Genomic DNA, 27815 nt, shown 5'->3' on the forward strand with positions numbered 1-27815 from the left:
AGCTCAAGCCTTTAATGCATTTTATGGAATATAAACTTCTTTTGACAAGAGGGGAACTCAATCCCTCTGTATCAAAGGTTCATGTAAAGGTCTGCCAGCTTAACCTGAATAATACTTTAAGTATGACGGGGTGGCTCTGAGCTCGTTTTTTATCCCACTGTACGAGCCGACATACTCTGCATTGTGTTCTGCCATCGCTGGAATGCTGGATGGTAGGGGCGGGAATCAGAGGGTAACTCACAGTGCGATTTTGTGAATTGTTGCCCACCATTAAAGGAGCAATCTGTAAGATATCTACTGAATTAAACTTTACAATGACCTTATATCTGATCAGACATTAAGGAAACATGCTGAAGTGCTGGCGTCTCTGACAACAATGCAGCAGCCAGTATGTCCTCCTTCTAACTTTAGATTCTGCTCCTGAATGCTCTGGATTTGGCGGTGTTAAGGCACCGCCTCACGGCCGTTTTGGACGCCCCTCGGTTTGCCAGATATGAGAGCAGTTATCAGGTCAAACCAACAGGTGTTGCAGCGATGGAAGCGGGCAAGAGAAGTGGTTCCTCAGAAACTTATATATATTAGAAACTAATAAGCTCCACCAGCAGAAACGTTGTAGAACTTGGATAAATATTGGAGATGCTTTGGAAAATTTGAGAGGCTAAACACTGAAGCTTCAGTGTCCGGGACATGGCAATCCGTGTGTGCCTCGACTCTAGGGAGGAGGGCGCGGGGGGAAACATCTAAATTTTGCTCCATGCTTTGCTCTAATACATCGACAGAAGTCTTGCAAAATTCTCGTAGCGTCTTGTCCAGAGCAGCAGGAAAGTTCAAAAAACTTTGCAGAGGTTTATTTTTTTTAGTGTACTTGCCGCTTATCAGAATCCAGCATGCTATGGATGAATAAGACGCCCCTGGATGTCATGTCATGTTGTTTAATTCTTTTGCTTCATGCATGTTTGGCGTTTCTAAAGCCAGAACTACAAACAGAGACGTTAAGGGCTGATGTGCAAAGTTGCAAAAAACAGGACAGGTTGGCTGCACCGTTGAAAAACACACGAGCTGTGCAGCAGAAAGAAGCATGTGCAGCGTGTTTCATCATGCTTACAGGATACTGACAGAAGCGCGGTCGCCACAGGGGGGGAATCTTTCATCCTTTTCAGTTATTGATCTGTCTGCAGGTTGGTATGTTAAACAGATCTGAATTGGCTGGGGAGAAGGTCATTTCCACCTGGTGAAGAAAAAAAGATTTAAAAATGAAAATACTCGTATTTGACTTTGTAAATCAAAACAGTAGAAATTCTAAATAGTTAGAAAGTGTCTCATATTTTGACTGAATCGCCGACATGGTCACATTTTAAATGCAGCAGCACACTCAAAACTAGATTCTTGTATAGAGGCGGAGGAAAAACTATCCACAGGCTATAGAAGTCAAAACTCCAGAACTAGGTCCTTTTCATTTACTTTAATTTACTTTACTAAACATAACATTTTTTGCTGCCAAGTGTTATCTCGAGACGCTTTACAAAAGAGCATATGGGATAATCTGTAGGATGGATTTCTCCTTTGTATTCCTCACGTTCCTTTTGTCCACACTTCCTTGCTGCTGAGGTGGAGGTCGGAGCGTCAGGTGATGTTGATCATAGATCATGAGCTGTTTAGTTTTAGTTTTATGTTCATATCGATATGATACGATACACTTTGATGTCCTCTTGGGGAAATTTGTCTTGGACTCAAAGTGCTGCCAAACATTCAGTTGCTTCCACTTAAATTAAAAATAATCTAAAATGTAGGCTCCTGTTGTTCACCATGCAGGGGTTTAGAATCAGGCTGTTTTGAAGCCGGATCAGAAATAATCATAATAATCTGAAGCTGGTTAATGCCGTCTACTTCTCCTATCAGTGCTGATCTAAATTTAGCCTGAACCCGTTACACCCATTTTCCAAACTATTCCCTTTTCATTCAGTGTCAGAAATGTGTCCCACATGTCAATCAACAATGCCAAGCTCCTGTTATTTAACCTGATGAGGTCACCGTGCGTCAGCCTCGAGGAAAATATCCTCCGTCGCCATCTGCGGCAGCCGTGAACTTCCTGTTCACACCTCCTATCCATCGCCGTGTGCTCGGGGCCCGTCTGTGCACACCGACCGCATGAGCTCTGTCTCGACGGTAGCAGCTAGGTTTCACATGCCCACTTTACATTCCACGTCAGTAGCGTTGTGTTTCCTCAGTGTCATCAGTCATGTTCATTTCTGGCTGACGAAGAAGAAGGAGGAGAAAGTGTGTGTTTCTGTGTGTGTGTGTGTGTGTGTGTGTGTGTGTGTGTTTTATCAGAACACTCTGCAAGGTCAAACAAAAAATTAAAAGTGAGAGAGTGAGGAGAAGAGATGTATTGTTTTTATTGTGAGTTTGAACTTGATGCTCACTCTCGAGGTCAGACGGCTGGTGAAAGGGAGATTTGTGCTCTCAGTGGGCTACCTGCAGCGAGCTTAAGGTTATAAAAATAAAAGCAAGGGGGCACGAGAGAGAGAGAGAGAGAGAGAGACAGAGAGACAGAGAGAGAGAGAGAGAGAGAGACAGAGAGAGAGAGAGAGAGACAGAGAGAGAGAGAGAGAGAGAGAGAGACAGAGAGACAGAGAGAGAGACAGAGAGAGAGACAGAGAGAGAGACAGACACAGAGAGAGCGACAGAGATAGAGACAGACAGAGAGAGAGAGAGACAGAGCGAGAGACAGAGAGAGACAGAGCGACAGAGACAGAGAGAGAGAGACAGAGAGAGAGAGAGAGAGACAGAGAGAGAGAGAGACAGAGAGACAGAGAGACAGAGAGAGAGAGAGAGACAGAGAGACAGAGAGACAGAGAGAGAGAGAGACAGAGAGACAGAGAGAGAGAGAGACAGAGAGAGAAAGAGAGAGAGAGAGACAGAGAGAGAGAGACAGAGAGACAGAGAGAGAGAGAGAGAGAGAGAGAGAGAGAGAGAGAGACAGAGCGAGAGACAGAGAGAGAGAGAGCGACAGAGAGAGAGAGACAGAGACAGAGAGAGAGAGACAGAGACAGAGAGAGAGAGAGAGACAGAGAGAGAGAGAGAGAGAGAGCGAGAGACAGAGAGAGAGAGAGAGAGAGAGAGAGAGAGAGAGAGAGAGAGAGAGAGAGACAGAGACAGAGAGAGAGAGAGAGAGAGAGAGAGAGAGCTGTCTTTCTTTCTTGTTTACCTTGAACGTGAGATGGAAGACAGTTTTTTTTTCTCGCATGTGGAACCGCTCACTCCCGGCCTTAATGACGTCTAATTTCATGGCAAATAAACTTAACAATGATGCCTTTGAGTCTCGCTCCATTTGTGAAGCATTGCTATGAGACAAAATCACATTCTTTTCCCGTCAAAGCGCAGCCTTAATGTTCCTTTTCTCTTATCTACCAATCGACCTGTGAGTGCACTCGGTTTGATGTTTGTGCTGTTGTTTTATGGACTTTGTTTACTACAGGTTTAGCAGTTAAATGTAAGTATTGACAGGTGTGCTTTGAGTTTGAATATAAGGTCAAAGGTCTTAGAGATATATCTTTATCGTGAGTACCAAGGCTGGGACATAATATTGATTTGGTTATATTTCCTCGTCTTACTCTTGTGATAAAATTAGCAAATCATTGCTAACAGATTTCCCTGGAAATTTGATTTAATTTGTCACAACCTCAAGACTCCTCTCAGTGGGATAGCTCCTCATTGGATATTTGAGCGCCACCAAACTTTCAATAAATCTAAAAACAGGCAAATATATGTCAGAGCTACGTTGGACCTTAAGCCTACTGGCAAACAGAGCAACGTTCACAGCTGTCAGATAACTCAGGCCACGCCCCCTTTGGCTCACATTAGCTGTTATCCTGTAAACAGATATGATGTCACAATAATCGATCCCAGAGAAAAAAAAATCTAATGTTTAACATCGTCCAATAACAGATCTTGTTTCTTAAAGGGATACTTCACCCATTTGCATTAAGCTTTGTATCATTAGAAATTCTATCATTAGTATTTTTGAATGGTCGTGCATCCCTCACTCATTTTCCCCTGAGATGGGAAATCTTTGTATTTCTGAGTCTGAAAAGGAGCTTTACAGACATTTCCAGTGACGCAAAATGACGATTTTTGCGTCACTGGAAATGTCTGTAAATGTTTCTATATCTCTACTGCTGTATTCTATATTTTGGAGAAACTGTAACGATCGAATTTCCCTCTGGGATTAATAAAGTATTTCTGATTCTGAACTAGAGGACCTTAGTGGGAGTGGCCTGCCGTGCTGTGCATTCTGGGATTTGGTGTCTTTCATCCACATGAGCCAAAAAGACACTTTCTGCCTTTTCTCGGCCAAGAAGACACCAAGTTCAAAATGTATTTCACATTTCTACATATATGACCCAATGTCAATACAGAGTCATGTTTCAACGGGTGAAGTATCCCTTTAAGTGAATCATCCCCCCTCCCTCCCCCCTCCAACATTTTTCATCTTAATTAGCAACCAGGATGTGAGAATATGTCTCTGAAGAAGAAACCAGATCGTTATTATTCAATATTTTCCCATGAAGCCACTGGGTATCTGCAGCACCAGGAAGGAAAAACAAAAGAACACTGTAAAAGCTTTTATCTGGAGTTCTGTAACTTTGTGTTGTATTAATATTTATGTATTCATATAGTATGTGTCTTGCCTCTGGCTTCTGTGTTTTATCTCCAGGAAAGCTTGCATATTTATACCCGCTATTTTAAATATATAATTAGTAAAACTGTTCCAACACACAGTCAGATGAATGTTAATTGTATCTGTTTCTGGGTGATTTGTTAAAACACAAGGTCTCATTCAGTTAAACTTATTTTAAATTAGACAAAATCATATATCATTTCTTTGAGATGTAGTTTGAAAAAAGTCGCTGGTGGAGGAATGCTTTGGATGAAAATGTCATGTAATCTTCCAACTCTTCCTGTAGTTCAAGCTGCACACGAGGAGTAACGATGTGTTAGGATGACCTTTCTCTCCGTAAATCACAGAGAAAACGACCAGGGGGAATCGTAAACACACCCTGCCCTCCAATCCCTTGAATCATCCCACAAGATGCTATTGAACACTGAGATGCCATGACCCAGACCAACATTTTTCCCTCATGATCGCACATCATGGGTGAACATGTCAAAACAGCTCAAGAGACGACTCTCAACAACCAGGGCCTTCCCGTCACCCTCTAATCCAGCAATTAGAGACAAGGCCAGGGAGATGGAACAGATGTTCCATAAATGGGTATGGCAGAGGGAGTCCTGGCCGCCGATGGTATTCCTAATCTCTCCAAGAAGGACGACCGAGAGGAGAAATGGAGCAGCCACCCTGCTTCAGCACAGACTGAGGTCAAACGCCGCTCCTTTAATAACTCTTTGGGGCTGTTTTAAGCACCATTGGTTACCTAAAGGGCGTACTTTGCTACTCTAAAGGTCACTATGTTTTCAGTAAAGTGATTGTCGGATTACTCTACTAAAAGCAGATTGACCCCTCCCCCACATCTAGGTGAGTGAGTGTGTCCCACTTTATTAACCTTCTGAAAACATTAAAGGCTTTCTATGTGATTGTTCACACTTAAATATATAAATCAAGTATCTCCTCTGAAAATAACTCTGTGAGTCATGACTGTCTACAATGGGTGTAACACCCGAGTCCCACTGTCTGTGATGTTTTCAGAGTTTTCAGAGTCCTATCTTCACTTTGTTTACATCGCCCGGACGGCCGGCTGACTCCTCCCCTCGTGTATAAAAGTTGTTTAATTGAGGGACTAGAGAAAAGAAGAATAACATACTGTACTCACTGCTTAACTGTGTTTCTAGATCACGCTCATTTCAGGTAAATTTACATGCAGTGTGAAGATACGAGCATAATAAAGATCGCTAGCATTAGCATGCTAACACAACAATGCAGCGCGAGTTGTTTTGGTTTCATGCTGGAGCTCAAGGGCGACATCTGCTGGATCAAAAAATCACATATAAAGCCTTTAAATTGACAAGCCCAGCCGTTTTACACAAGTAATGGCCATGAGGGAAGAGAGTAAATTAAATGTGACTCTCTTTTAAACTAATGCCACAACATAAATGTCTGTGAGGACAGACTGAACAAGAGTGTGAGCTCTTATCCTTTTTAAGATGTCTTTTCATCGATCCCTTGAAGGCTGTTTCCAAAGGATCTGTGGTTCTGCTCCTTCCAACGGCGCCCCACCCCACTGCTGGGTCCGTTTGTAAAACATTGAAAGGTTTAAAACTTTACGATATACTGTCTCTACAGCACTGTGTTAGATGGTGTGAAACTGATTGTTACAGTCGTTTTATATCCAACACTTCATATTTTGAAGTTGTGTCCAGCAGTTTGACAGATTGCTGTTTTTGGCTGGAGAGTCGGAAGGTTTTTATGAACTACTGCTACTCCTGGTGTCCAGAAATACACATGCTGTGAAATTAGTTACAGTAGTAAACTGCTCTAAACACACAGCGAGACAGGAGGAATATGTACAATATATACCCCCTCTGTTACTGTATAAAAAATATTCCAAAGCGTAAGACAAAGTGTGACCAAAACGAGGACAGCTTGGAATTAATTTCAGAATGAAACAGCTGTTGATGGATGTGTAGTCACTCGAAACAATAAAAATACGTTGCATATTCTGATTTTATGCGGTTTGGGAGGGTCTCCAGTTCATGTTCCAGTGCAGACCAAAGTATGGAAGTTGATCTGGTGGCTTCAGAGGTGCCAGTCCCTAGTTGCCCTTCTGCAAGACACCAAATCCCTGACTGCTTGGGGAGCCCCCTTTGTGCAGCCCCCTCACTCTGACATTTCTCCACTGATGTATGTCTATAGGCTCTGTTTGTGCATGTGTAATCCAGGCCTATGCATGTGGGTAAAAAGTCTCTTAATATTAGAGGGATGAAATTAAAGTAGAAAAGAAAGAATATTAAATAAGTACATTGCATTGTAGTTCCTGAAACGACCACTTGAGGCTGGCTCTGAAAGTGAGTCAATCCCCATTAAGCCCCATATTAAAATGCAAAACTTTACAGCAGATTTAAAAATATTTACAAGCTTGTACATAGAAAATGGTTTTGGTCTCAAGATTCTCAATGCACGACACCTTTACAGGTGAATAATTTACAAAAGATTAAATATTTATAATAAATTGACCTTCGGTGTCTTGTCTTAGCGTACAGTATTTTGTTTCCTGTAAGACAAGTTGGCCCTCCATTGCTGTACTGTAGCTGTCAATCAAAACAGAATGGGTGTTACAATTTAACAGGTGGCTGTCTTTTTTTACAACTTTTCTCAATTGTCCTCTTAAATTATTTGCTCAATCTACAATAATTATTTCTTAATAATCTAAAAGTGAACCTGTCTGAGTGTGACTATATTACACAGAATACATTTTCTCTTGTCTTGTTTTTGACAATAAGATGATCGCCACTGAAAAATATGGGGGCTCAATTGTTGCTTATCTTCCTGACACTTGAGAAGAACCCCTCTGTTGGAGGGACGTCCACAACCCCAGCAGCACACAGACCTATGTTGGTCCCTAAACTATCATCAGGTCTATTCCTGCAGCTCGGTGGGACTGGAGTTCTCCAAGGAGAGCTGAAAACCGGATTGTTTTACACACACCTGTTCCTGAACGTCACTCGGCTACACGCCTGTCTCGGAGGGAGCGCAGTTAATCGCTGATTTGGCACACTTACAGTGACAACATACCAAGGTCCAGTTTCAGGAACTTACACACACACACACACACACACACACACACATACACACACACATACACACAACAAATATACTCCCACGCTTATACACGCCCTCACACACAAATAGACGCACAGAACTGCCTACAACTTATGACCTGTACAGATTTACAAACATTAAACATACTTTTTAGACACACACACACACACACACACACAAATAGACGCACAGAACTGCCTACAAATTATACAAACATTGAAACATACTTTTTTGACAAACAGAAATAAAACACACAATCACACACACACCCAAAGCTTTGACACACTCGTACACATAAAAAAACAGTGTACAGCTCAAACCTACTGACCAACGCCGACGGTACAGCCAACTTTTACTGATACACACATTTGATCAAAGTTTTGCATTATGAAGACTTCTATTGCCATAAATAAGGCAAGTCCCCACAATGCGACTGTGAAAAGATATACTGGCCCCACAACGTCACTAATACATGTACAAAAAAATGTAGTCTCACACACACACACACGTGCACACACACACACAAATCAAGTCTTCAGCATAAAAAGTAAAGTTTACTGAGGACATGCATTTTGTCCTTATAAGGAAGGCGAGTCTCTATAGTCCCCATAAAGTAACAAATACATGTACACAAAAACAAACACACTATTACTAAAACATGAGCACGATGGTTGTGTGGCTACAGACGCTGAAACTTCATAATGACACACACATTCTGTCCCTTCAGCAGCCATCTTTGATTTTTCTCTTGACTGTTGACTTACCAAAATAATTTTATACCGTGCAAAACGCACAAGACTCTTTCAAACCCAGCCTGAAACTTACAATTATTTTACAGTTGTCTAAAAAAAAAAAAAAAAAAGAAAACAGGGCAGTAGTTTGTATATACTGGAACGCTGAAGCTTTGTGGCTTTGACTAAAAGGGAAACAATTAAAGTGCTTCTTGGCAGCACATGAAGCCAGACGACGATAAAAATGGCTGAGCTTTTCAACACGGGTGAGGCCTCGAGGCTCTGCCTGTCTGGAGTCATGAGAATCTTCTAGAAAAACTTTCATGTTGGGACTCTGGATTGGTTTTCCGTTCTCTGTTTCTTCTCTCCTCTTTAATCCAGCAGCACAGTAGCAGCTGCAACATTCAAGTTACTCATACAGAGTGCAGTCCTGCCCATTTGTTTTTTCCTGAAACTGTGTTGAACTCTGGTTGTCAGAGCATATGTTATACAAAATAATCTCCCCTAAGCATCTGGCTTTCTAAAGATTTTTCTTTTTTCTTTCATTTAGTGCACATAAGTTATTTAGAAAGAGGAGACTCTAAAGGAGAAGACAAGTCAATCTTTTAAGGCAATGCTTACATGACGGACAACCACAGCCGGGGCTAACAAAGCTAGCACAAAAACTAGCGAGCTTATCCACAAACAAGAGTTTGACTTTGTTCTTTTTTAACAACAACAAGAGGATCTGTATCAATAAATAATTAGACTAATTGCCCCCCGGTGGTGGAATGAACTTCCAAACTCCATGTGATCTGCAGAGTCCCTCTGCACCTTTAAGAAAAAGCTAAAGACCCAGCTCTTTCATGAATACCTACTAACTTAATGATGATGGTCTCCATATTATTGATGATGATGATGGTTGTGACGATGGCTTTTGTTTGATAACGACGACTTATAAGATGGTTTCTATACTGATTAGAGCTCTCAAGAACTGCCCTCAATGTTGTGCTTTGCCTCTGGTCACTTCCTGTCAGCACCTGTGTGTCCAATCAGACTCAAAGCTGATCGTTTGCTCTTACTGACATTGTTCCCTTTTTTCTAGATCCTTGCTCGTGTTGTTCTTACTCTCTGATGTACGTCGCTTTGGATAAAATCGTCTGCTAAGTGAATTGTAGAATTGTAATTGGCAATTAGCCCAGTCTTTAACTTCTCACAACAAATCAGAGACACTATGTATGTGACATAGGCCAGGTTGTAACTGGAACTTGAAACCCAACAGTGGCAGCCATTGTTTACAATTTAGCAAATATTGACTTAAACTTCTCCTTCACTAGCTTTTGTTTTATCCACCAAAATGTGCTGTGGTACCCATCGAGTTAGACACACCTCTTCCTCTTCCCACCTCTCGCCCTCCTCTGAGAGGTTTGGTAAAAGGTGCTTTAAAGGTCATACAGCCGCTCAAAGAGGGCGAGAGTGGGTTTAATGAACAACGACCAATGGTTAGCGGAGAGGGGAGTGGGGCGGAGAAATCAGGGTACAGGAGAAAGAGAAAAGGGGGGAATGGGAAGTATAGAGGAGGAGGAGGGAGGGAGGAGGAATGGAAAGCGTCCACCAGCGCAAACACCTCTGAAACAGAAACATCCATTTAGCAGCGAAAACAAGCCCCCCTCACAAGACCTCCGTGAATGGGCCACTTCAGCCGGCCGAGGAAGTTCCAACGAGGGGCAGGATGTTCCCCTCAGGACGCACTTGAGACGGGCTAAGGGCCAAAAGCCTGAATACATAGACCCCCTCTCTCTCTCTCTGTCACTGTCCAGCTTTGCCCTCCCACCCGGGGCTGAGTGGCTTTGGTACCCCCGCAAGAAAACAGCCCCCCCCCCCCCCCCCCCATGTCCTCCCCTCCTACCAGCCGTTTACGGAGCTGCAGCCAGCAAGGCGGCGAGTGAGGGCGTGGAACTGTACTCAGCAAACAAAGAGAGAGAGAGGCAAAGACTCTCTGTGATTAAAGAGCAGTTAAGATGCTATGAGAGGCTAATTTGTTCACTGTGTGACAGAATCAACAGGAACTGGAGGCAGAAACATGTGCTGCCTGCATTTCCTGCTGCAATTTAAGGTGAATGCTGCTTTGATTTGGAGTTATACAGGAGCTCCTTCACTGCTGTCTGCTTACAGTTTACTTTCCCTTACTGCAGCCACTTGTGCATACCTTTTTAAGAATAATTTTAATACTATTTTTAACTGCCAAAACCGGTGTTCAAATATAAGTAATCAGAGAAAGAAATCAGAATATGGTAGGATTTGAGTTAATGTAAACATGTGCAATAACCTAATCCACAGACAAATAGAAATGGTAACTGGCTCTATCTATGCAACACACACTTGGAATTAAGAAATCCAGTTAAGGGCTTACTGAACACAGTCATGAATTTCCAAAAAATCCTGTGCATTAAGTATGAATCCAGCTAAAAGCCTGACTGCACTCTCAAGGCTTACTGAGTAAAATGAAATAGCTTTTTCACTTTTTGCCACTGTAACCAATTAAATAAACAAAACATCTGTTTTCAGTTTTACATGTAATAACAATGACTGCGTAATAACATGGACGCAGCAACATCCACCTGGGAGTGAAGCCAAACTATTCAGAGCTCCTCCTGCTGTCTGGCTGCAGTATAAGGTCATAAACCCCGCCTCCTCCTTGTTGACAGATGAAACACGGGTCAAACTATGAAGGTGAAATAGACGTGCAGTTTTGTTTTGTTGAACACAGATTTTGTTTTGATGGTTATTTTGTTATCTGGTTCTTCTGACTAGCTTTGTTTTAATTAGTTATTTCATCATGATTGACAGCTCTGTGGGCAAATGTGGCTCCTTGTAGCGCTGTCCATCGGATTAGCAGAGCGGAGGAGGAGGAGGAGGAGGAGGAGTGTGTGTCGTCCTTTTTCCAAAGCTTGTTTATGTTCAGTGTGATCGACAGTAGGTTTGTGTAGACGGAAAACAAACCTTGATATCTGCGACTGTACTAACAAAGACTTCAGACAAAACAAACTGTGACACTCCGCAAACAAATCTCTGACGAGTGTGTTATGGGATATTTTGGTTTCATTTCATTTAACATAAACTTCTAATGTGTTCCCCATGAATCACAGAGTCTGTCTGGGTTTTTTGTTTGACTTGTTTTTCGCCACCGGATCGGTTTGTTTTTCCGAAATACATTCTCTCAGGGACAGACACAGCGATGACAGCGGACGCTATTATAACATGTTTATTGAAAACCTTTTTTGACAGCATAGTTTGTCAGGCACAGAGAGAGAGAGGGAGAGAGAGAGAGAGAGAGAGAGGGAGAGAGAGCCTTGTGAAATAGTTGTTTTTCCCAGTGGGAGACGTTTGCCCAGAGGGGGTTTTGTAGTGGAATGTTACAGAGGATTCATCATGATCAAAACAGGTACATTGCAACAAACAAGCTATGAATTAAAAATGAAAAAAGTCACATAATGCCAAATTGTTAGTTCCACCTTTTCTATGTTAGAAACATGAATACAGAGGGAGGAAAATAAATTATGAGGGATTGGAGCAAAAATCAAAGGACAAATATGAAACTGTCTCGCTGTTGTTGTAAAAACCTGAAGTGGAATGCGACATGAAATGTGACGTAACGGAAAGAAATTAAAAAGAAGTGAAATTATTTCCTCTCTAGGATTCTTACAAAATAGCTCACACAGCTACATAAAACTCTACTCATGTACATGAATGTAAAAGCACATTTCAAACTATAAATTAATCTGGACTAACATCGCTGCGGGGTGGAAACAAAAGAGCAGAAGTGTGAAAACAAAAACCAACCAAACCGGGAAAGTAAAGCGATATTAACACTAAAGGAAGCTTAGATAACACATCTCTCATCGTCTTCAATCCTGATTTTTTTAAGTGAACAGAAAAGAGAATAAATAAGTCAGTCAGAGTCGAGACAGCAGGTGGTAAAAGGCTAATGTGTGACGTTACAGTAAGACGCCCTCCCTGCTGAGACCATGAAGTTTATTGATTTGATACCAAAAGATAAATGTTCATTCTTAATAAGGATTTGTTGTTTTTAACATTTGCCTGTGAAGCATCATGTTGATCACAGAACTAAAACAATATTTCTTACTGATACAAGTGGTGCCCATTTTCCTGTAACGCACCACCAGATAAAACTACTTAAATCTTTTTGTTTCTGTCCAATTAAATGTCTAATTTATCTGAAATGTTGGTGTTTTTTTTTTTTTAAATAACATGAGCTCAAGAAAAGCTTAACTGTGAATCAGCTTGCACGCTAGGCTGATTAAGCTAGTAAGCCTAGCGTGCTAGCTTCTAAAACATGGAGGAGCACAAATTACGCCGCACATTAGTCCTGCAAAATATAATGTGGTAAAGGTAGAGGTGACTAATGCTAGCTTGTGACTAATTATGTGTTTTCTTCTTAAATAAAAAAGTGTTTATCAACTTGTATTGTACGGTACAGAAATTTGCTAGTCAAGCTAGTTTGAATTTCTCTCGGGATCAATAAAGTATCTATCTATCTAATTAGCGTCTTTTGCAAGTTAGCCAAACTTGCTATAGCTCCCTCTTGATGAGTGAAAAACAGGTTTTCCAATACAAAACATCTTCCCAAATGTTAAATGTTGTAAAGGGAGAGATGACGTACCTCTATGGGCTGTTAAATATGTGGCTAAAGCAACATTTTAGTCGGTCAGTCTGTCAGTTAAGCTAGTAGCTTGTCACATAAACCGACAGCGTGACTCTTTCAAAGCAGGTCCTAAAACATCAAGTCAAAAGATTCCCCATGAAAATCCTCATCTACAAGAATTTATCTTATCATTTCAATTATTTACATTCTGGGAAATTAGCTTGATATCATTAGCAGTTAGCTATTAATAGTAGACTACCCGGGTTTTGGTATTATTTAATAAAAAGTAAAAATGGGTGATAACTGGGTAAAAAGGGGCTTACTTTCAAAGATTTCAACCTTGATACTTTTTAACTTAATGTTAGGAATATCCCTGGAAAGTGTGAGTCATGCTGAATCTAAATTATATTTGTGGACGACTTATAAAATTAGCATCAGTTGAGAGTTTAGGTTTTTGTTGTACGTTTTGTTCCTTCTTTACTTTTGTTACATCATTCTGAAGCATGCAGATATGATCTACTTTTACTCCACACGCTAGACAAATGTCAAAAACAACAAATCCTTTTTTTAAAAAGTGAGTTCACAGAGAAATTGAGACTTAAATTGTCAAAAGGGAAAAGCTTGACGAGTACAAAGAAGTGAAGCCAGGGAGGGCATCCAAACAAAATCAAATCAAAGATAAATGAAGTCAGGAGAAAAGCCTGATGGGGAGCAACAGCGTTAAGTAAAATGACTACTCTACATCGTCATTGTCATCATCTTCTGGCTCTTTAATGAAAAACAACACTGAAAAGCAGATAGCTATGAATAAAAATACTCTCACCATAGGGAAAGCTTTTACCCAGCATGGAAGAATAAATAAAACAAACAGCATCCGTTTCATTAGATCCATCCAAACTTTACACAAGTGCCTTCTTGTCTAGTTCACTTAGGGGGGGGGGGGGGGGGGGGGCAGACTAATATGTACATAGCCTGCTTTTAGTGAGAACTGCCTTTTTATTTTTTTGCATTTATACATTCAAACTGACCAAAATGAATCAATTAATCATGTCGTTTTAGCCAAATTGTTTCAGGCACTTCATAGATTTGGGCCAAAACTAAAAAACTGTTCTGAAAAAAAGAAATACCAATAAATGTGTGTAACCTTTCACTTTACAAAGGCCTTCTTTCTGTGCACATATAATGAAAAAAAAGTACATAATTTGGTGCTAAAATACATAAAATCTCCCAGTGTAGCATCACAATTAAATACAAAATGTTCACTCTTTTAAGTACTTCAAATATTAAAGGAGCATTTATTAAGTACTGACACAGGTCTTGTTGGGATATAACAATAAATGTCTCTACATAAATTCCGTTCACACATTGAAAAAGGCCATTGCACAGTAAAAAGTTAACACTGTTTTCCGTTTAGCAGCGAGTGAATCACGACTCTGAACCCTTCAATGCCACGTGAATGTTACTTTCCCTTTTGTGACTTTGCTAAAAACAGACGTTGTAAACATTTCAACCCCTGCGCTGTTTTGGGGTCAGCTGGAGATACAACTGCATTTTTAAGAAAAGGGTAGCCATCCATTTGGCAATCCCACGATCCTTCTCTGCACATGAAACCTCCGACCGCCTACATTCGACAGTGCAGTGTTCGGTTCAGAGATCTGGAGATGTCTGTGAAATAGACTTTTAAGACTAATTTGGCACTTTTTTTTTGTAGCACACTAAGCTGGAAGAAGGATCCACCACAGACTTCAGAGTCTCCTTTAACAAACCAACATATATACTGTATATATAGTTTTCTTTTAAAGCTGTGGGAAATCACACAGCATGCCTTCATTTCAGTTTTAATACTATAGAGCAGCGATAAAATCTCAAGCGTCTGGGCAGGTTTTTTTTATTTTTAGTAACGCCTCAAGCACAAAAGGACAAGGACGTACCAGCTTTACATTTCTGCCTTCAAGCTGATGTATTCATCTGTGAGTGCGCACACAGGTGCCGAGTGTCTCTCTGAAACACGGCACCCAGCGAGTAAGCCTCGACCCTGTAACCTTTCTGTTCCAACAGAAAAGTTTAAAACCTTCAGAGACCTTTGAAAAGGAAAAATCTAACTGATATTGACATTTGACACCCTTCAAGAAAGCTCTATATAATGGAGATATAATTTATTCTCTGTTAATATGTATATTCCATTTAATTTATCTTCTATATCTTTATTAAATTTCAGATTTATGTATCAAGGCTCCAAATCAAAAAAGAGGTGAGCAGAAAACGATTTCTGCAGTCTCACTGGACTCCAAATCCCAGAATGCATTGGTAAACTTCTGGTGCGTTCCATTTGATCTTGGAAGTCGGACTCTGATTTGCAGGTCTGATAGGTCATCAGGAACGCCCCCCCCTTAAAGTCAGAATTCCAACTTGGAAACTCCGAGAACCTTCAGTAACCCGAGTTAAAATCCAACATGGCTGCCACGTGCGATAACAGAAACGTTTAAGCTGTAAATATTGTGTTAATTAGCAGCTTAGTCATCTGTATGTTGTAAATCTGTTGCTCATGTTCTCCAGCACGTTTTCACAATTTACTGTAGGACTGAAAATCCAAGAACGTTCTCTGATAACTGCTGAAAAGCATTCTGGGAATTGTAGTTCATAGCTACATGAAATGTATTTGCGGTTCGCTATTTCTTCTTCTCAATCAATCATTTATTATTTCACCTTTTTTTTTAAGACAAAGCTTCATTAGCTTTTTATTTCTAAGGGCATTTTCTTTATTCTGTTGTTTCTGATATGAAGTACAAATAAGATCAAATGTAAATCATTACCATTAGAGACTGGGAAATCAAACAGCATTAGAAGCAGGATTACATATTAAGCTCTGCTGAGGTTCTCTGAAGGCTTCTTTTTTCACAGCTGGTTGTTGTTGATGTCTTTAAGTACTTCAGTCAAACTAAAAGGCCTCTCGGGTACATTACTTGAAGCGCTGCTTTTTTCTTGCCCAGCAAGAGCTCATCGTTGCTTTCATATTGCAAACGTCAACTTTTCAAACCAGAGTCCGAACTCAGCAGGAACATCCGGTCTCCCTTCAGCGGGAGCCTTCAGTCCTCTGGAGGTCGAATCACACTCGCTCTTTAAAAAAAAAATCATCGTCGCCTCTGTCATACATTCTTAATATTTTAAAACTGTAAACAAAAGGAGAAAAAAAAAGATGGATAAAAAAAAAACAAGGAAGTGAAAAATAACGTCGCAGTTCTGATGTAAAATAAGTTACAAAAAAAAGAAAAGAAATAAAAATCTGTGTACAGTACTAACATCCTAAACTAGAGCGTTCAAACTGAAGAACCACATGTTAAGTCTATAAATATCTTTACAAATATACACGTTAATTATTCAAATAAACCTTTTTCTGTGTCACTTTCAACGATTACATGATTCACACTTTCATGACAGTGTCTTCTAGATTGCAATGCTTCCATCCTAAAAACAAATACTTTAAAAAAAAAGTGTGATTTTTTGTCTTTTACGTACATCGCTGTGGACAGCAATATGATACATATTTCCATTTATATATTTACAATAAATCATTTTCTAGATATATATATATAAAACCTCCAAAACCTTGCTGTACTAATTACCGATGGCCCTGAAACGTCGCCTCGTGTCCGGTGAGGAATTTGTTCCATGATTATCACAAAACAGTGTTTCTGGATGATGACTTAGAAATCTGTAAGAAAAACACGTTTGAAGCATCGAGTTATTGAGAGTCTTAGGAAGAACGAGTCACATCGTCGAGCTTTGCTGGTGTCCTGTCGATGGATCTTTCTTTGAGAACTGAACTTTAGTCCCGGTCTGAGGGCTCCGGTGCAGACGAGAGGATAAAAAAATCTGAGGTCCTCGCCGACTGAATCTCCAACCAGTCACTGACCAATGCCCTTCATCGCCTCCTCTTGTAACCTGTCAGTCTCTCTTTTTTTTTTTTTTAGGTGTCAGGAGGTTTTTTAATTTTTATCCCAGTAGGCACGGAATGGTTTCACCGCACAGATTGTCCGTAAGAAAAGACTGGCCCGAGTACAAAAATATAATTTCATTTCTGAAAAGAGGAACACAAACATGATTTCAACGGCAGAAAAAAAAATAATCCTTCAATGTTCCAGGAGTCTCTGAGGGAGGAGGAGGAGGAGGAGGAGGAGGAGGAGGAGGAGGAAGACTCAGTCCAAAAAGAGTTTAAGACGAGTAGAAGAGCTGTGGAGGTGTCGCATGCAGAGTTTGAAGTTCCACATCTTGAGGAGTCACTGTGAGGAGTCTGTGAGCGAGGAGGTAAAAGTTCAGTCCCCCCCCCCCCTCCTGGCTCAGGTTTTATGTCCTGATCACCCCGTTACTGGGGAGCGGCGGTTTGGGAAGACAGGGCTCGTCAGGCAGCGGGTCGTGGGCGAACACCGAGTCGTCTCCTGACGAGCAGGTGCTGTTGGAGTCCTGACAGGTGGGCGAGTACTGCTCGAAGGGCACCGCCAGGTCCAGGTACTCCTGTCAGAGGAGAGGTCAGAGGTCAGACCGGGGGTGTCACTGTGAAATCATTTTGTGGTCACACAATAAAGTGAAGGATTACAGTATGTCGTTTATTTTTAGAAGGTTAATGAGCAGCTAAAAAAAAACATGACTACAAATCTCTTTTCCCTTTTTTCTTTGTAGATATTCTGCAGGAGTTTGCTTACAATTTTTAATTATAAAAAACAAGAAGTTTCCTAATAATGGTTGCCAAGAACTTTTTTTTACTCAAATCTTATTTAAGTGTAAAAATCTGGTATCATGACGACTTTGATCTCAATAAGCAATGTTTGGCAAAAACTACAAAAAAGTTGTTTTGGTCTAATTTGTGAATTCCTTTTTCCTCTTTCTACGCTTCAATCAACAATGTGGGCTAAATCCTTCAGTAAGCCACGCCCACTTTAAGTCTACAGACGTCCAAGGGGATGACTGATGATGAGTTTTATTTTGGTTTGAACGATGTTTCCAAACATCTTCAGACTACTTGACATAGACTCACTCTCGTCTTTATGTATTTCATGTTTTTTTTCTTTTGTCAGAGTCTATGTTGTCTGATTCTACGTTGTCTGTGTTTTCTTTATGTGTCTTTTATTGACCTGGTTGCAAAACAAATTTCCCCTCGGGGTTAAAAAGCTGAAGGTGAAACTAAAGGTGTGTTTCCGTGCTATCAGTGAGCAGCGGCTGTGCGGGGAGACTTACATCGGTGGAGGTCATTGATAAAACCCGGTCGTGATCTTCTACCAGCTGTCTGAAGGTCGGTCTCTGCGACGGCACGGCGTGCCAGCACTCCCTCATGATCATGTACCTGAAACAACCACATCAAAGCTCGGTTACTCTGCAGCTCGTCCATTTAACATCTTAAAATAAATATTCTCTGATCTGAAATGGATTGCTTTGGTCTGCAGCTGGATGGAGTCGGTCTGTAATTGAGGTTAAAGCAAAGTAAAGGCTCGTCGTCATTACTGGTTTCACTGGTCGGTTTTCACTTTCATTCGTTTCCAGCTGAAAGACGACACCGTTCGTTCACTGCAAATTACAGAAATGGAAGTTTTCTTTTTACAGCCTCAGAGTCGAGGAGAAACCAAAGTGAGCTGCTGACGTGTAGTGATCGATCAGACGGTTCTATCGATCAACAGCTAGAATTAAATCTTTAAAATCAGACTTTAACCAAGAGTTTCAAATTACTGATTGTTAAAAACCACCTTTTCCCCATTTCCCCTTCATTCATATAGCGCCCAAATCTCTACACAGGTTATCTCAGTATAGAGCTCTGTGTTAGTAATGTTTACAGAGAAACAAATACTTAAGATGCTCAATCAAATCTGATGAATTAAAGCACTTACGTTATAGCATCTATATGTATGAGCTTTTACTAAAATGTTCAGAAGGCTTTTTGAACTCTCTCACTCTGAAGACCTCCTGTGAACCTCATCATTTTAACATGTGAACCTTAAAGTACGGAAGCCCCAAGAAGACATGCGTCTATGCATTTTTTTTGTAATGCAGTTTTCCTGCGATAACGAGCACGTTTGGGTTGTTTTCTGGGGAATCTCGACTCATTTAGTTGGTTTTGAAGTTTGTATGTTTTCTCATCATGTCGATAAATTGACTCATAATCAGAGGACACAGGTCAAATAATGGCAAATAGAAAAGTCAAGAGCGACTAAAGCAAAAGGAAATTCTTGTTATGACAGGAGACCGGAGAATGTTAGATTGATGTTTGTCCGCTCAGAGCTTCTGTTTTAAAGAAAGAAAAGCCTAAAGTCCCGCCTCCACCTCTGGTCTCATCTTCTCTCGGATCCTTTCCTACCCGGGTCAGATTAGTCTGCTCTGAGCTTCTTTCTGTAAACAAACTGTTAAAACACTTACAGTTCATGTGTGCAGTTTGCAGGTTTGTCCATCCGATGTCCCTCCTTCAGCAGCTTAAACAGTTCTTCTACTGGGATCCCTGGATACGGAGAGCCGCCCAGGGTGAAGATCTCCCACAGCAACACCCCGTAAGACCATCTGAACACACACACACACACACACACACAGTGAATACAGAGTAGAGGTCAAACGCTGCTCGCTGCCTGAAGCAGTCAGAGAGAGGAGCTTGTGTTCCCCTGATAAACTGACGAATCTGTTCGGAGGAAATATTGATCTTCAATAATGTTTACCGCATCCAATTTAAGAATCAATTAGACTTTCTCATCGTGTCGGACAGTCGGTCAATATTTGTGAAAATCAACCCTGAAGTCGGAGAGGAGACGAGGGAAGACTCAAAGTCATCGTGCAGAAGTAGAAGGTGGGATCAGCTGTGTTAATAAACACAGAGGTGAGTTTAATGAGACCGTTTTTTATCTCATTTAATCTCAACTCGTCTAGCCTCAGGACCCAGCAGCAAGACCTCCGTGAAAAAAACTGAACCCAATTTCAGAAATGTTTTAAACTGATCAGATTTTCTTTGATGAAAAATTGTGCAGCTTGGATCTCAGACGGTATGAAACATTTGAGGGATGCAAGAGACTCAACAAAACAAACACAACGCTGACAAAACAGACTTTTTGATACCTTCATGACCCACTGAAAACAGCTCCGCGACCCATTTTTGGGTCCCGACCCACCAGTTGAGAACCACTGAGTTAGACTGTTTGTACTCAAAAAGCAGGAAATGTTATCATCCTGTAAGTTCACTTTTATATTTGAATTTGGGATTTGAATTTCCCTCAATAAAGTATCTATCTATATAATATTATTATATATATATTATATTTAACGGCTGACTAACATCCATGTGGGAGTTCATTTTCAGCATCAGTTCATCATTGGTTTAAATCTTTTCATGGGATTTATCTGTAGAGTAAATAAAACTCGGATGTAGTCTCAGTGACGTCACTCTTTGGTTTCTGAAAAGACATTTTGAAGCTGAGCGATGATAAAAAAAAAAAGGTGGAGCTGAGGCTTGAATTCACCGCCAACTGGCTAAATGAAGCTAATCAGATGATGGGGCTCTATTAACTCAGCGTGCTATTGTTCAGCCGTTTGTCCAGTGAATCAGAATCGGACCCCTCCTCCCTCTGCAGGTTTAATCTAATTATCCTCGCTCCGCTCCAGAGCGCTGGAAGCAGCCGCTGCAGAGTGAGTTCGATTGGTTCATCACGCGAGGCGAGAAAAGAGACCGACGACGTCTGTGACGAGAGGCGAGGACGGAGCTGTAGTCGATAACTACAGTTCACACTCCTGAATGCTAACTGTCTCATTGTTGTTATTGAGCTTCATCCCTCCTCCTCCTCCCTCCAACACACCAGCTGTTTTATTCTTCATCCACTTTGCTACTTTCAAAGCGTCAGTGAGTGTGAACGTGTTAGTGAGATTTATTCTATGCAGTTTTTATAGATCCTGGAACACCTCGGAGGCTCTAAGTTAAAATCCTCACTTCAGCGGTTTTGGCAGCGTGGAAAAAAACTATCCGGCAGAAGAATTAACAAGGTCCATGTCGACACTGAATAACCCTGATGCATGTATTCAGAATGTGAATTCATAGGTAGAATAATCTATAAAAAATGTGTGGACCAACAGTGTGAAACAGCCAGTTTGACTTTTAAACGTATGCATGTTTGAAGGCTGCCGTGTGTGACACCTATAGTGCCGTGCGAGCTCCTTTTGTTCCCTCCTTTTTGAACTGTTTTCCTCGTTTGGCGGTGATTGTGTGACAGATGTGTTGAAAAGTGTTTTAAATGTTTCCCCGGCTGTTTGAGCGAAACAGTGAAAACCATCACAGGTCAGAAGTCAGAGTCCCCCCGGGGTGTGTGAGAGTAAACTGGCTGCAGAGCGACTACTGTATGAAGGGAGGAGAAGGGGGGGGGGGGGGGGGGGGGGAGGTTTGGCGGGAGGATCGACTCTGTAATCCAGACCTGCTGAAATAACAGAGCGGGCCCGATTCTGCTCTCGGCCCGTTCCCAGTCTGGTGTAATCACACGGCGAGCCAGTGTTGACAGGGGCCCAGTGTTTGGCTTGGATGGCTGTGCTGGGGACACAACGTCTGACATGGGGGGGGGGGGGGGGGGGGGGGGGGGGGTTGAGGAGGTGCAGCTACCACGGGACAGATTGACTTTGTGACCTCCTCGTCTAAAGTCGCCCTTTCTTCTCCCAATCGCAGCAGACACCGGAGCGATCAGAGGTCATTAAAGGTGAGTCTGTGATGCGTTTGAATCATTGTGGAAAAACACCCGGGGGAGGGGGAGGGTGGGGGAGGGGGGGGACACCTTTAATAAGCCCCCGACCCTCCTATCTCCTTCTGTTCTGGTTAGGTTGGATTTACTCTGATAAAACAACAGTATGAATTTTGGGTCTCTGTTTGGTTTCCGCCTTCCTCTGATGTCTTGTTCGGAGATTAGAGAACAAATGCAGCGAGGAATGTGCGGCTCAGGATTATGAAGCGAGCGCAGATGACGGCGAGCGGGGGGAAAAAAAATATTTGGAGAGGGAGCGCGATGATTCCATATTCACACGCACAGACTTTGGCTTTTTGATGCTAACGTGCTCCGTCATGATATTTCAACACTCCGGATTCCTCCGCTTGTACAGCGGCTCACACATGAGCGGACAGTTGGCATGATGTGGCGGTTTGGGTTTGTGCTAAAAAACTCACACGTCGCTCTGGTGCGTGTAGACCCGGTCGAACAGCGCCTCCGGAGCCATCCATTTCACGGGCAGACGACCCTGCAACAACAGAAACAACAGAACCGCTTCAGTCAGCAGAACCGTTCTGTACTGATCAGAGAGCAACACATGGAGCCAAAAACACAGTTTGTTCTGCTCGGACTGTCCCTGAACTCATCACAATAAGGCAGGTGTAGAGTAACGTCTCTAGGAACTTCACAAGAGCATTCATCAACATTGTACTGTTGAAGCTTTACACACTGAGCGCTAACTGCCTCCTCTTGCTTTGGTATAAAATCCAGATGATGAATGTTTTGTGAAAAATCTTTGAATCATCATCATCGTGTTGCATTCACTAAAAAGTAAAAAGTAATCCGTCCTGTGTTCCTGAATTAACAAGATGACTATCTCAGAGTTATGAAATACAGATTAAGAAAACAAAAACATCTGCTACGTTTATCTGAACTAACGTGAGAGGCCAACAGTAAATTTAATTCTGGACAGAGACTCTGGTGTAAGACGCTCAGAATCAGAATCAGAATCAGGGTTTATTGCCAAGTACATTTACACATACAAGGAATTTGGTGTATTGGTGCTAAACAAACCAAAAGAAGCAAACAGACCCCGACTCTCAGGATGACTTCAGTTTTATTGAGGTTGAAGACATCCTCGATATACTCGTGTCTCAGAGTCACATAGATGTATTCTGATCAGTTTGTGACTCTGTGTGGGCGCCTTTGGACTTCACAGTTAATTATTTTGTGAAAACTGTTCTTGTAATTACCTCTTTAATTCAGAAAAACAAAAACATCTGAAGAATCTTGAAGTGATTTAGTGTAAACTTGTCGTCTTGGGTTTGATTTCAGTTTCCTCTGATTTTCAAGACTTTTAAGAAAAAATAAGAAACTGAAGTTACTTCTTTCTCGTCAAGAACACATTTTGTGTTTTTTATTTTTATTTTTAAAATTTAATATTTTTTAATTCTATTTTATATATTGTAATATCTTCTTATTCTGTATTATTTAAGTTGTTGCTAGTTCTGCTTTATTTCCTTGTTAATTGTTTCGCACCAATATGTAAACAATGTGTAAATGTACTTGGCAATAAAACCTGATTCTGATTCTGAAGACTTGAGGATTATCTGATGCCTCCTCCAGCAGCACCTTTAAGAAGTCTAAACTTAAATTTCTCTAAATATTCTTCACACAGATTCCTGATGGACCGGGGACTCACGTTTGTGGTCTTTTTGTAGTAGTCTATATTGTGCACGTCTCTGGCGAGACCGAAGTCGGCGATCTTCATAACGTTGTCCTCCGTCACAAGGACGTTTCTGGCTGCCAAGTCTCTGTGGATGCACTGAGGGAGGAGAAAAACAAAGACATCAAACACACACATCCACACAATGCATCGCTCAATCACGCTGACACACACTCAAACATGCATCATTTACACACATCGTATTTTACCCATAAAACATTTCTGATTCCCTTCTTCTTGGAAAGTTTAGAAAGGTTAAAGCTAAATCATGTTTTGAACGATAATAAGTATGATTCATTAAAAAATATCAGTTCAATAAAAGTCCTTCAAACATGATGCATAAATCCACAGCGGGACTCAGCGACTGAACATTTGCATATCAGCGGTAACATCATCCAGGCTCTGACCTTCTGCGAGGCGAGGTACTCCATGCCTCGGGCGACCTGGTAGGCGCAGGACACCAGGTCTTTGAAGGTGAGCTGCTCGTCTGGGATTTTACACGTGTCGAAAGAGTAGTCCATGCCCGGAGGCCGCCGCGCCCGCAGGTACTCCCTCAGGTTCCCTTTAGAGGCGTATTCCACCAAGACGTACAGGGGACCTGCGAGTAACACGGAGCACACGGTCACTCAAAGGTCATAAGATAATAAATGTGTTCATCATCGCCTCTGTGGAAAAAAAAAAGGGGCTGCAGCCTCACCGTCCTGCGTGCACGCCCCCAGCAGGTTGATTATGTTTTTGTGTTTCCCGATCATCTTCATCATCTCCATCTCCGACACCAGGTCCGACAGATCTTTATCTGTGGCGTCATCTGGGAAAAAAAAACAAAAGCAGGACGCCGGATTAGAAGAAAAGATCGGACAATTCATGGGGTGAAGAGGTCGAGACAAAGGACAAAAATACAAAACGTGCAATAAACACCAGGGAAGACATTTGAGTTTCAGGATATGACAGAAACACGAGCAGGCAAAGGGTTAAAAAACTGTGGAACAAAGAAGATGCAATGCAGTTGTTCTCCTTGAGGAAACAACAGTTGAGGTCATGAGTTCATTCCAAAACAATCACAAACCTTTCAGCATCTTCACAGCAACAGTGAGCGGCTTGTTGGGCTTCTCCTTGTCGATGCCGACTGCCTCGGCCATCACCACCTGACCGAAGCAGCCCTCGCCCAGAGGTTTACCCAGAGTCAGCCTGAAAGGAAAAAAAAAAGAAAAAGTCAGGGATTTGTTTGAGTTAAAATTGGATGTAGCCATCCTGACTTTAGACATTGGTAGTCACCCATTCAAGCCTCATGTGGACACTTAAGGAACTGCAGTTATTTGCACGATTAGCTACACATTAAAGGCTTTATATATATATTTTTTGATCCAGCAGATGTCGCCCTTGAGCACCAGCATGAAACCAAAACAACTCGCGCTGCATTGTTGTGTTAGCATGCTAATGCTAGCGATCTTTATTCTGCTCGTATCTTCACACTGCATGTAAATTTACCTGAAATGAGCGTGATCTAGAAACACAGTTAAGCAGTGAGTACAGTATGTTATTCTTCTTTTCTCTAGTCCCTCAATTAAACAACTTTTATACACGAGGGGAGGAGTCAGCCGGCCGTCCGGGCGATGTAAACAAAGTGAAGATAGGACTCTGAAAACTCTGAAAACATCACAGACAGTGGGACTCGGGTGTTACACCCATTGTAGACAGTCATGACTCACAGAGTTATTTTCAGAGGATATACTTGATTTCTATTATATTTAAGTGTGAAAAATAGAAAGACTTTAAACACCAGTAGAGTCGCTCCCTGCTGTCATTTAGCAAGACTGCAGGCGACATCCACTTGTTTTTTAAATTCCTCTCTGCAGTTTTCACTGATGCTGATTTGACGGCCAAGCACATAACTGTGGAGGAGGGTGTCTCTGTGACCTTGATGTATTGACGGCTTGCATGTTTTCACAGCACATCAGGGTACAAGGACAACAGAACGGTATCCATCAAATCAGAAATATGTTGCTTGGCAAAGTAAAAAAAACAAACACTCATTGTTTGCTTTCTGACAGGCGTGCAAACAGCAGTGAAGAATGTGGAACTCTGGAATTTTTTATCTTATTTTTCAGGGTTTCTTCTCACCGTGTTCGAGGAAACTCCCATTTAGGGTCTGAGGGCAGCTCCAGTTCCGAGACGTTGGCGAGCATCGGCCCGTCGCTGGATGACAGGCGGGCGATCCTGACCAATGGGGTGTTGGAGTTCATGGAGGAGTTAGAATCCAAGGACACCTGCTTGGGTGATAAAGACAGACTGTTATAGTCTCTGAAAAGGGGCGAGCTGATGTGTGTTTAAACACAGAGACAGAGGGAAGGGAGATAATATCAAACTTTTTTTCCAGGTTGGAATTGAAACTTTAACTTGGAGATTTTACGTCGAGAAGAAAACAGTTTCATTTGAATTTATCTTTATACAAGTTGAAATGAAAACTAAAAAAAAAAAAAAAAACCTTGTATCAAACTGAATAAATATGAAATGCTTTTAGCAGACTGGAAAAGTCTCCCATCCCTGGACCAACGTCAGAGCTCATTCAGAGGCTCAAAGTTTCTCTGACAAACAGCCTGCCTTGTGACACCAGCCGTGACTTTTACAAACAGCCGGCCTGTGGTGGTGCACACGAGGAAGCAGGCGGTAACAAAGACGAATGAAGGAGGAAGCAGAGGTGGGCGAGCGAGCGAGTGCCGAGGTGGGTTGGACATCTCTATCCATCAGCCGGCTCCATTCCCAGACCGGCGGTCCTGCCGCCCGAACTCACCATTTATCCACCACCATTTATCTGACTGCTGGGAGGAGCTGATGGCTCCGGCCCTGCTTTTTGATGGATCTGTTTGTGTCAGAGTCTGCCAGCTCGGCCCCTTCAGGTGGGGTCCTGAAACAAACATGTCCACTTACCAGACTCCCCTTCCTCCGCCTCTCCACAGGAGGAAAATGAAAAAACAAAACGCTGCAAAGCTTTAAAGAAAACCCCCCCAAAAAACACCACAATTTTCAGAGGCATGAAAAGTAATATCTGATAGAACATGCCAGGGGGTTTATGGGAGATTTAGTCAGAGTTATGAAAAAGAAAGGAGAGAAGCGGGAGATTAGCTTTACAAAAACGAAGCAAAGATTACAGAAAAATGCAATAAGACCTTTCCCTGCGCTGCCTTATAAGAGCATGTTTATGAAGGTAGAAGAATAGAAGAGATTTAGAGGCCACAATTAGAGCATCTTTCCAAAGATGTGCTTCATACCTCATCTAATCTAACAACCTGGCATTTACAGAACAAGGAATCATCAGCAGCTTCTCATTCCAGATTAACCCAGATTTTAGTTTTAAAAGTTATGTGTTACATTTTCAAAGAACCAGTCCTTTACTGAAAGGCAACTTTTTTCATTCTGAGGAGTGAAACATAAATTATGAAGATGGAAAAACCATGCAGCGGCTGGGATGGATAATGAGAAGCTCCTCTGCCTTTCAGACATTCAGATGATCTTTACATCCACAGTGGGTATAAGTCATTGCGGGTCACCAGTATTTCAAGAAACCAAAAGAATGAGAGCCAAACTGCACTGCCTGACAGGTTTTGAAGATATGAGACAGAGCAGTATTAGGAATAGACAGAGGAGCCCCGGAGCTCAGACTCAAGTCTTTTGATGCCAGTAAAGCGGAGTGAACACAGGACAAGACGAGGGTGAGGGCAAACTAATTAGAGTGCACACGGAAAGCCAGCATTGGAAAAGGCACCCTGGCCTGGTCTTCAGAAAACCTCTTTTCCCTTCTTGGATTTGTCTGATTCCTGTTTTGACTCAGACTTGTCCTGGTCGACCCTCTGATGGCTGTTGACTCAACCTTTTCCCCCTCCTGCTTGTCTAGAGACAACAGCGCCCTGAACAATCTTCTCAAGCCAACGCTTTCCCAAAAAACATTTTGCCTACCACTGAAAGTAACATTTTTTTTAGATAATATAATAATAGATGATATTTTAACATGCTATGCTCCCCCGGCCCTCGGAGAAATAAAGAGAGAGAGAGAGAGAGAGAGAGAGAGAGAGAGAGAGAGAGAGAGAGAGAGATGTTGATTCTGATCACAAGTTTTGGAAAATATTTGCTAATTGTCAAGAGTTTGTTAAATATGAAGCTGAAATCAGAAACCAAAGGCTTTACTAACCATTAGAAAAAAGATAGCTAGGTCTTCCTGATCCATTCTTTA

The 27815-nt window shown here is 41.7% G+C and overlaps 1 protein-coding gene across 7 annotated transcripts in view; it reads right to left on the minus strand.

The window, feature by feature from the left end:
• Window positions 1-11734: 11734 nt before the first annotated feature.
• The window catches only part of fgfr3 (fibroblast growth factor receptor 3), an 82094-nt gene continuing 66013 nt past the window's right edge, over window positions 11735-27815 (minus strand). For 6 of the 7 annotated variants that reach the window (XM_061062772.1, XM_061062769.1, XM_061062770.1 and 3 more), the window contains 9 exons: window positions 25709-25857; window positions 24654-24775; window positions 24285-24395; window positions 23995-24185; window positions 23564-23686; window positions 22320-22390; window positions 19556-19693; window positions 18386-18491; window positions 11735-17665 (listed from right to left, as the gene is read on the minus strand). In XM_061062772.1, the coding sequence (XP_060918755.1) occupies window positions 17498-17665; window positions 18386-18491; window positions 19556-19693; window positions 22320-22390; window positions 23564-23686; window positions 23995-24185; window positions 24285-24395; window positions 24654-24775; window positions 25709-25857 (1179 nt within the window). In that variant the 3' untranslated portion in view covers window positions 11735-17497. The remainder of the gene's footprint in view (window positions 17666-18385; window positions 18492-19555; window positions 19694-22319; window positions 22391-23563; window positions 23687-23994; window positions 24186-24284; window positions 24396-24653; window positions 24776-25708; window positions 25858-27815) is intronic. The other variant, XM_061062767.1, reaches the window with a different exon arrangement.

The sequence above is a fragment of the Labrus mixtus genome, chromosome 18 (genome assembly GCF_963584025.1).
Source record: "Labrus mixtus chromosome 18, fLabMix1.1, whole genome shotgun sequence".
In the NCBI taxonomy this organism is placed as follows: domain Eukaryota; kingdom Metazoa; phylum Chordata; class Actinopteri; order Labriformes; family Labridae; genus Labrus; species Labrus mixtus.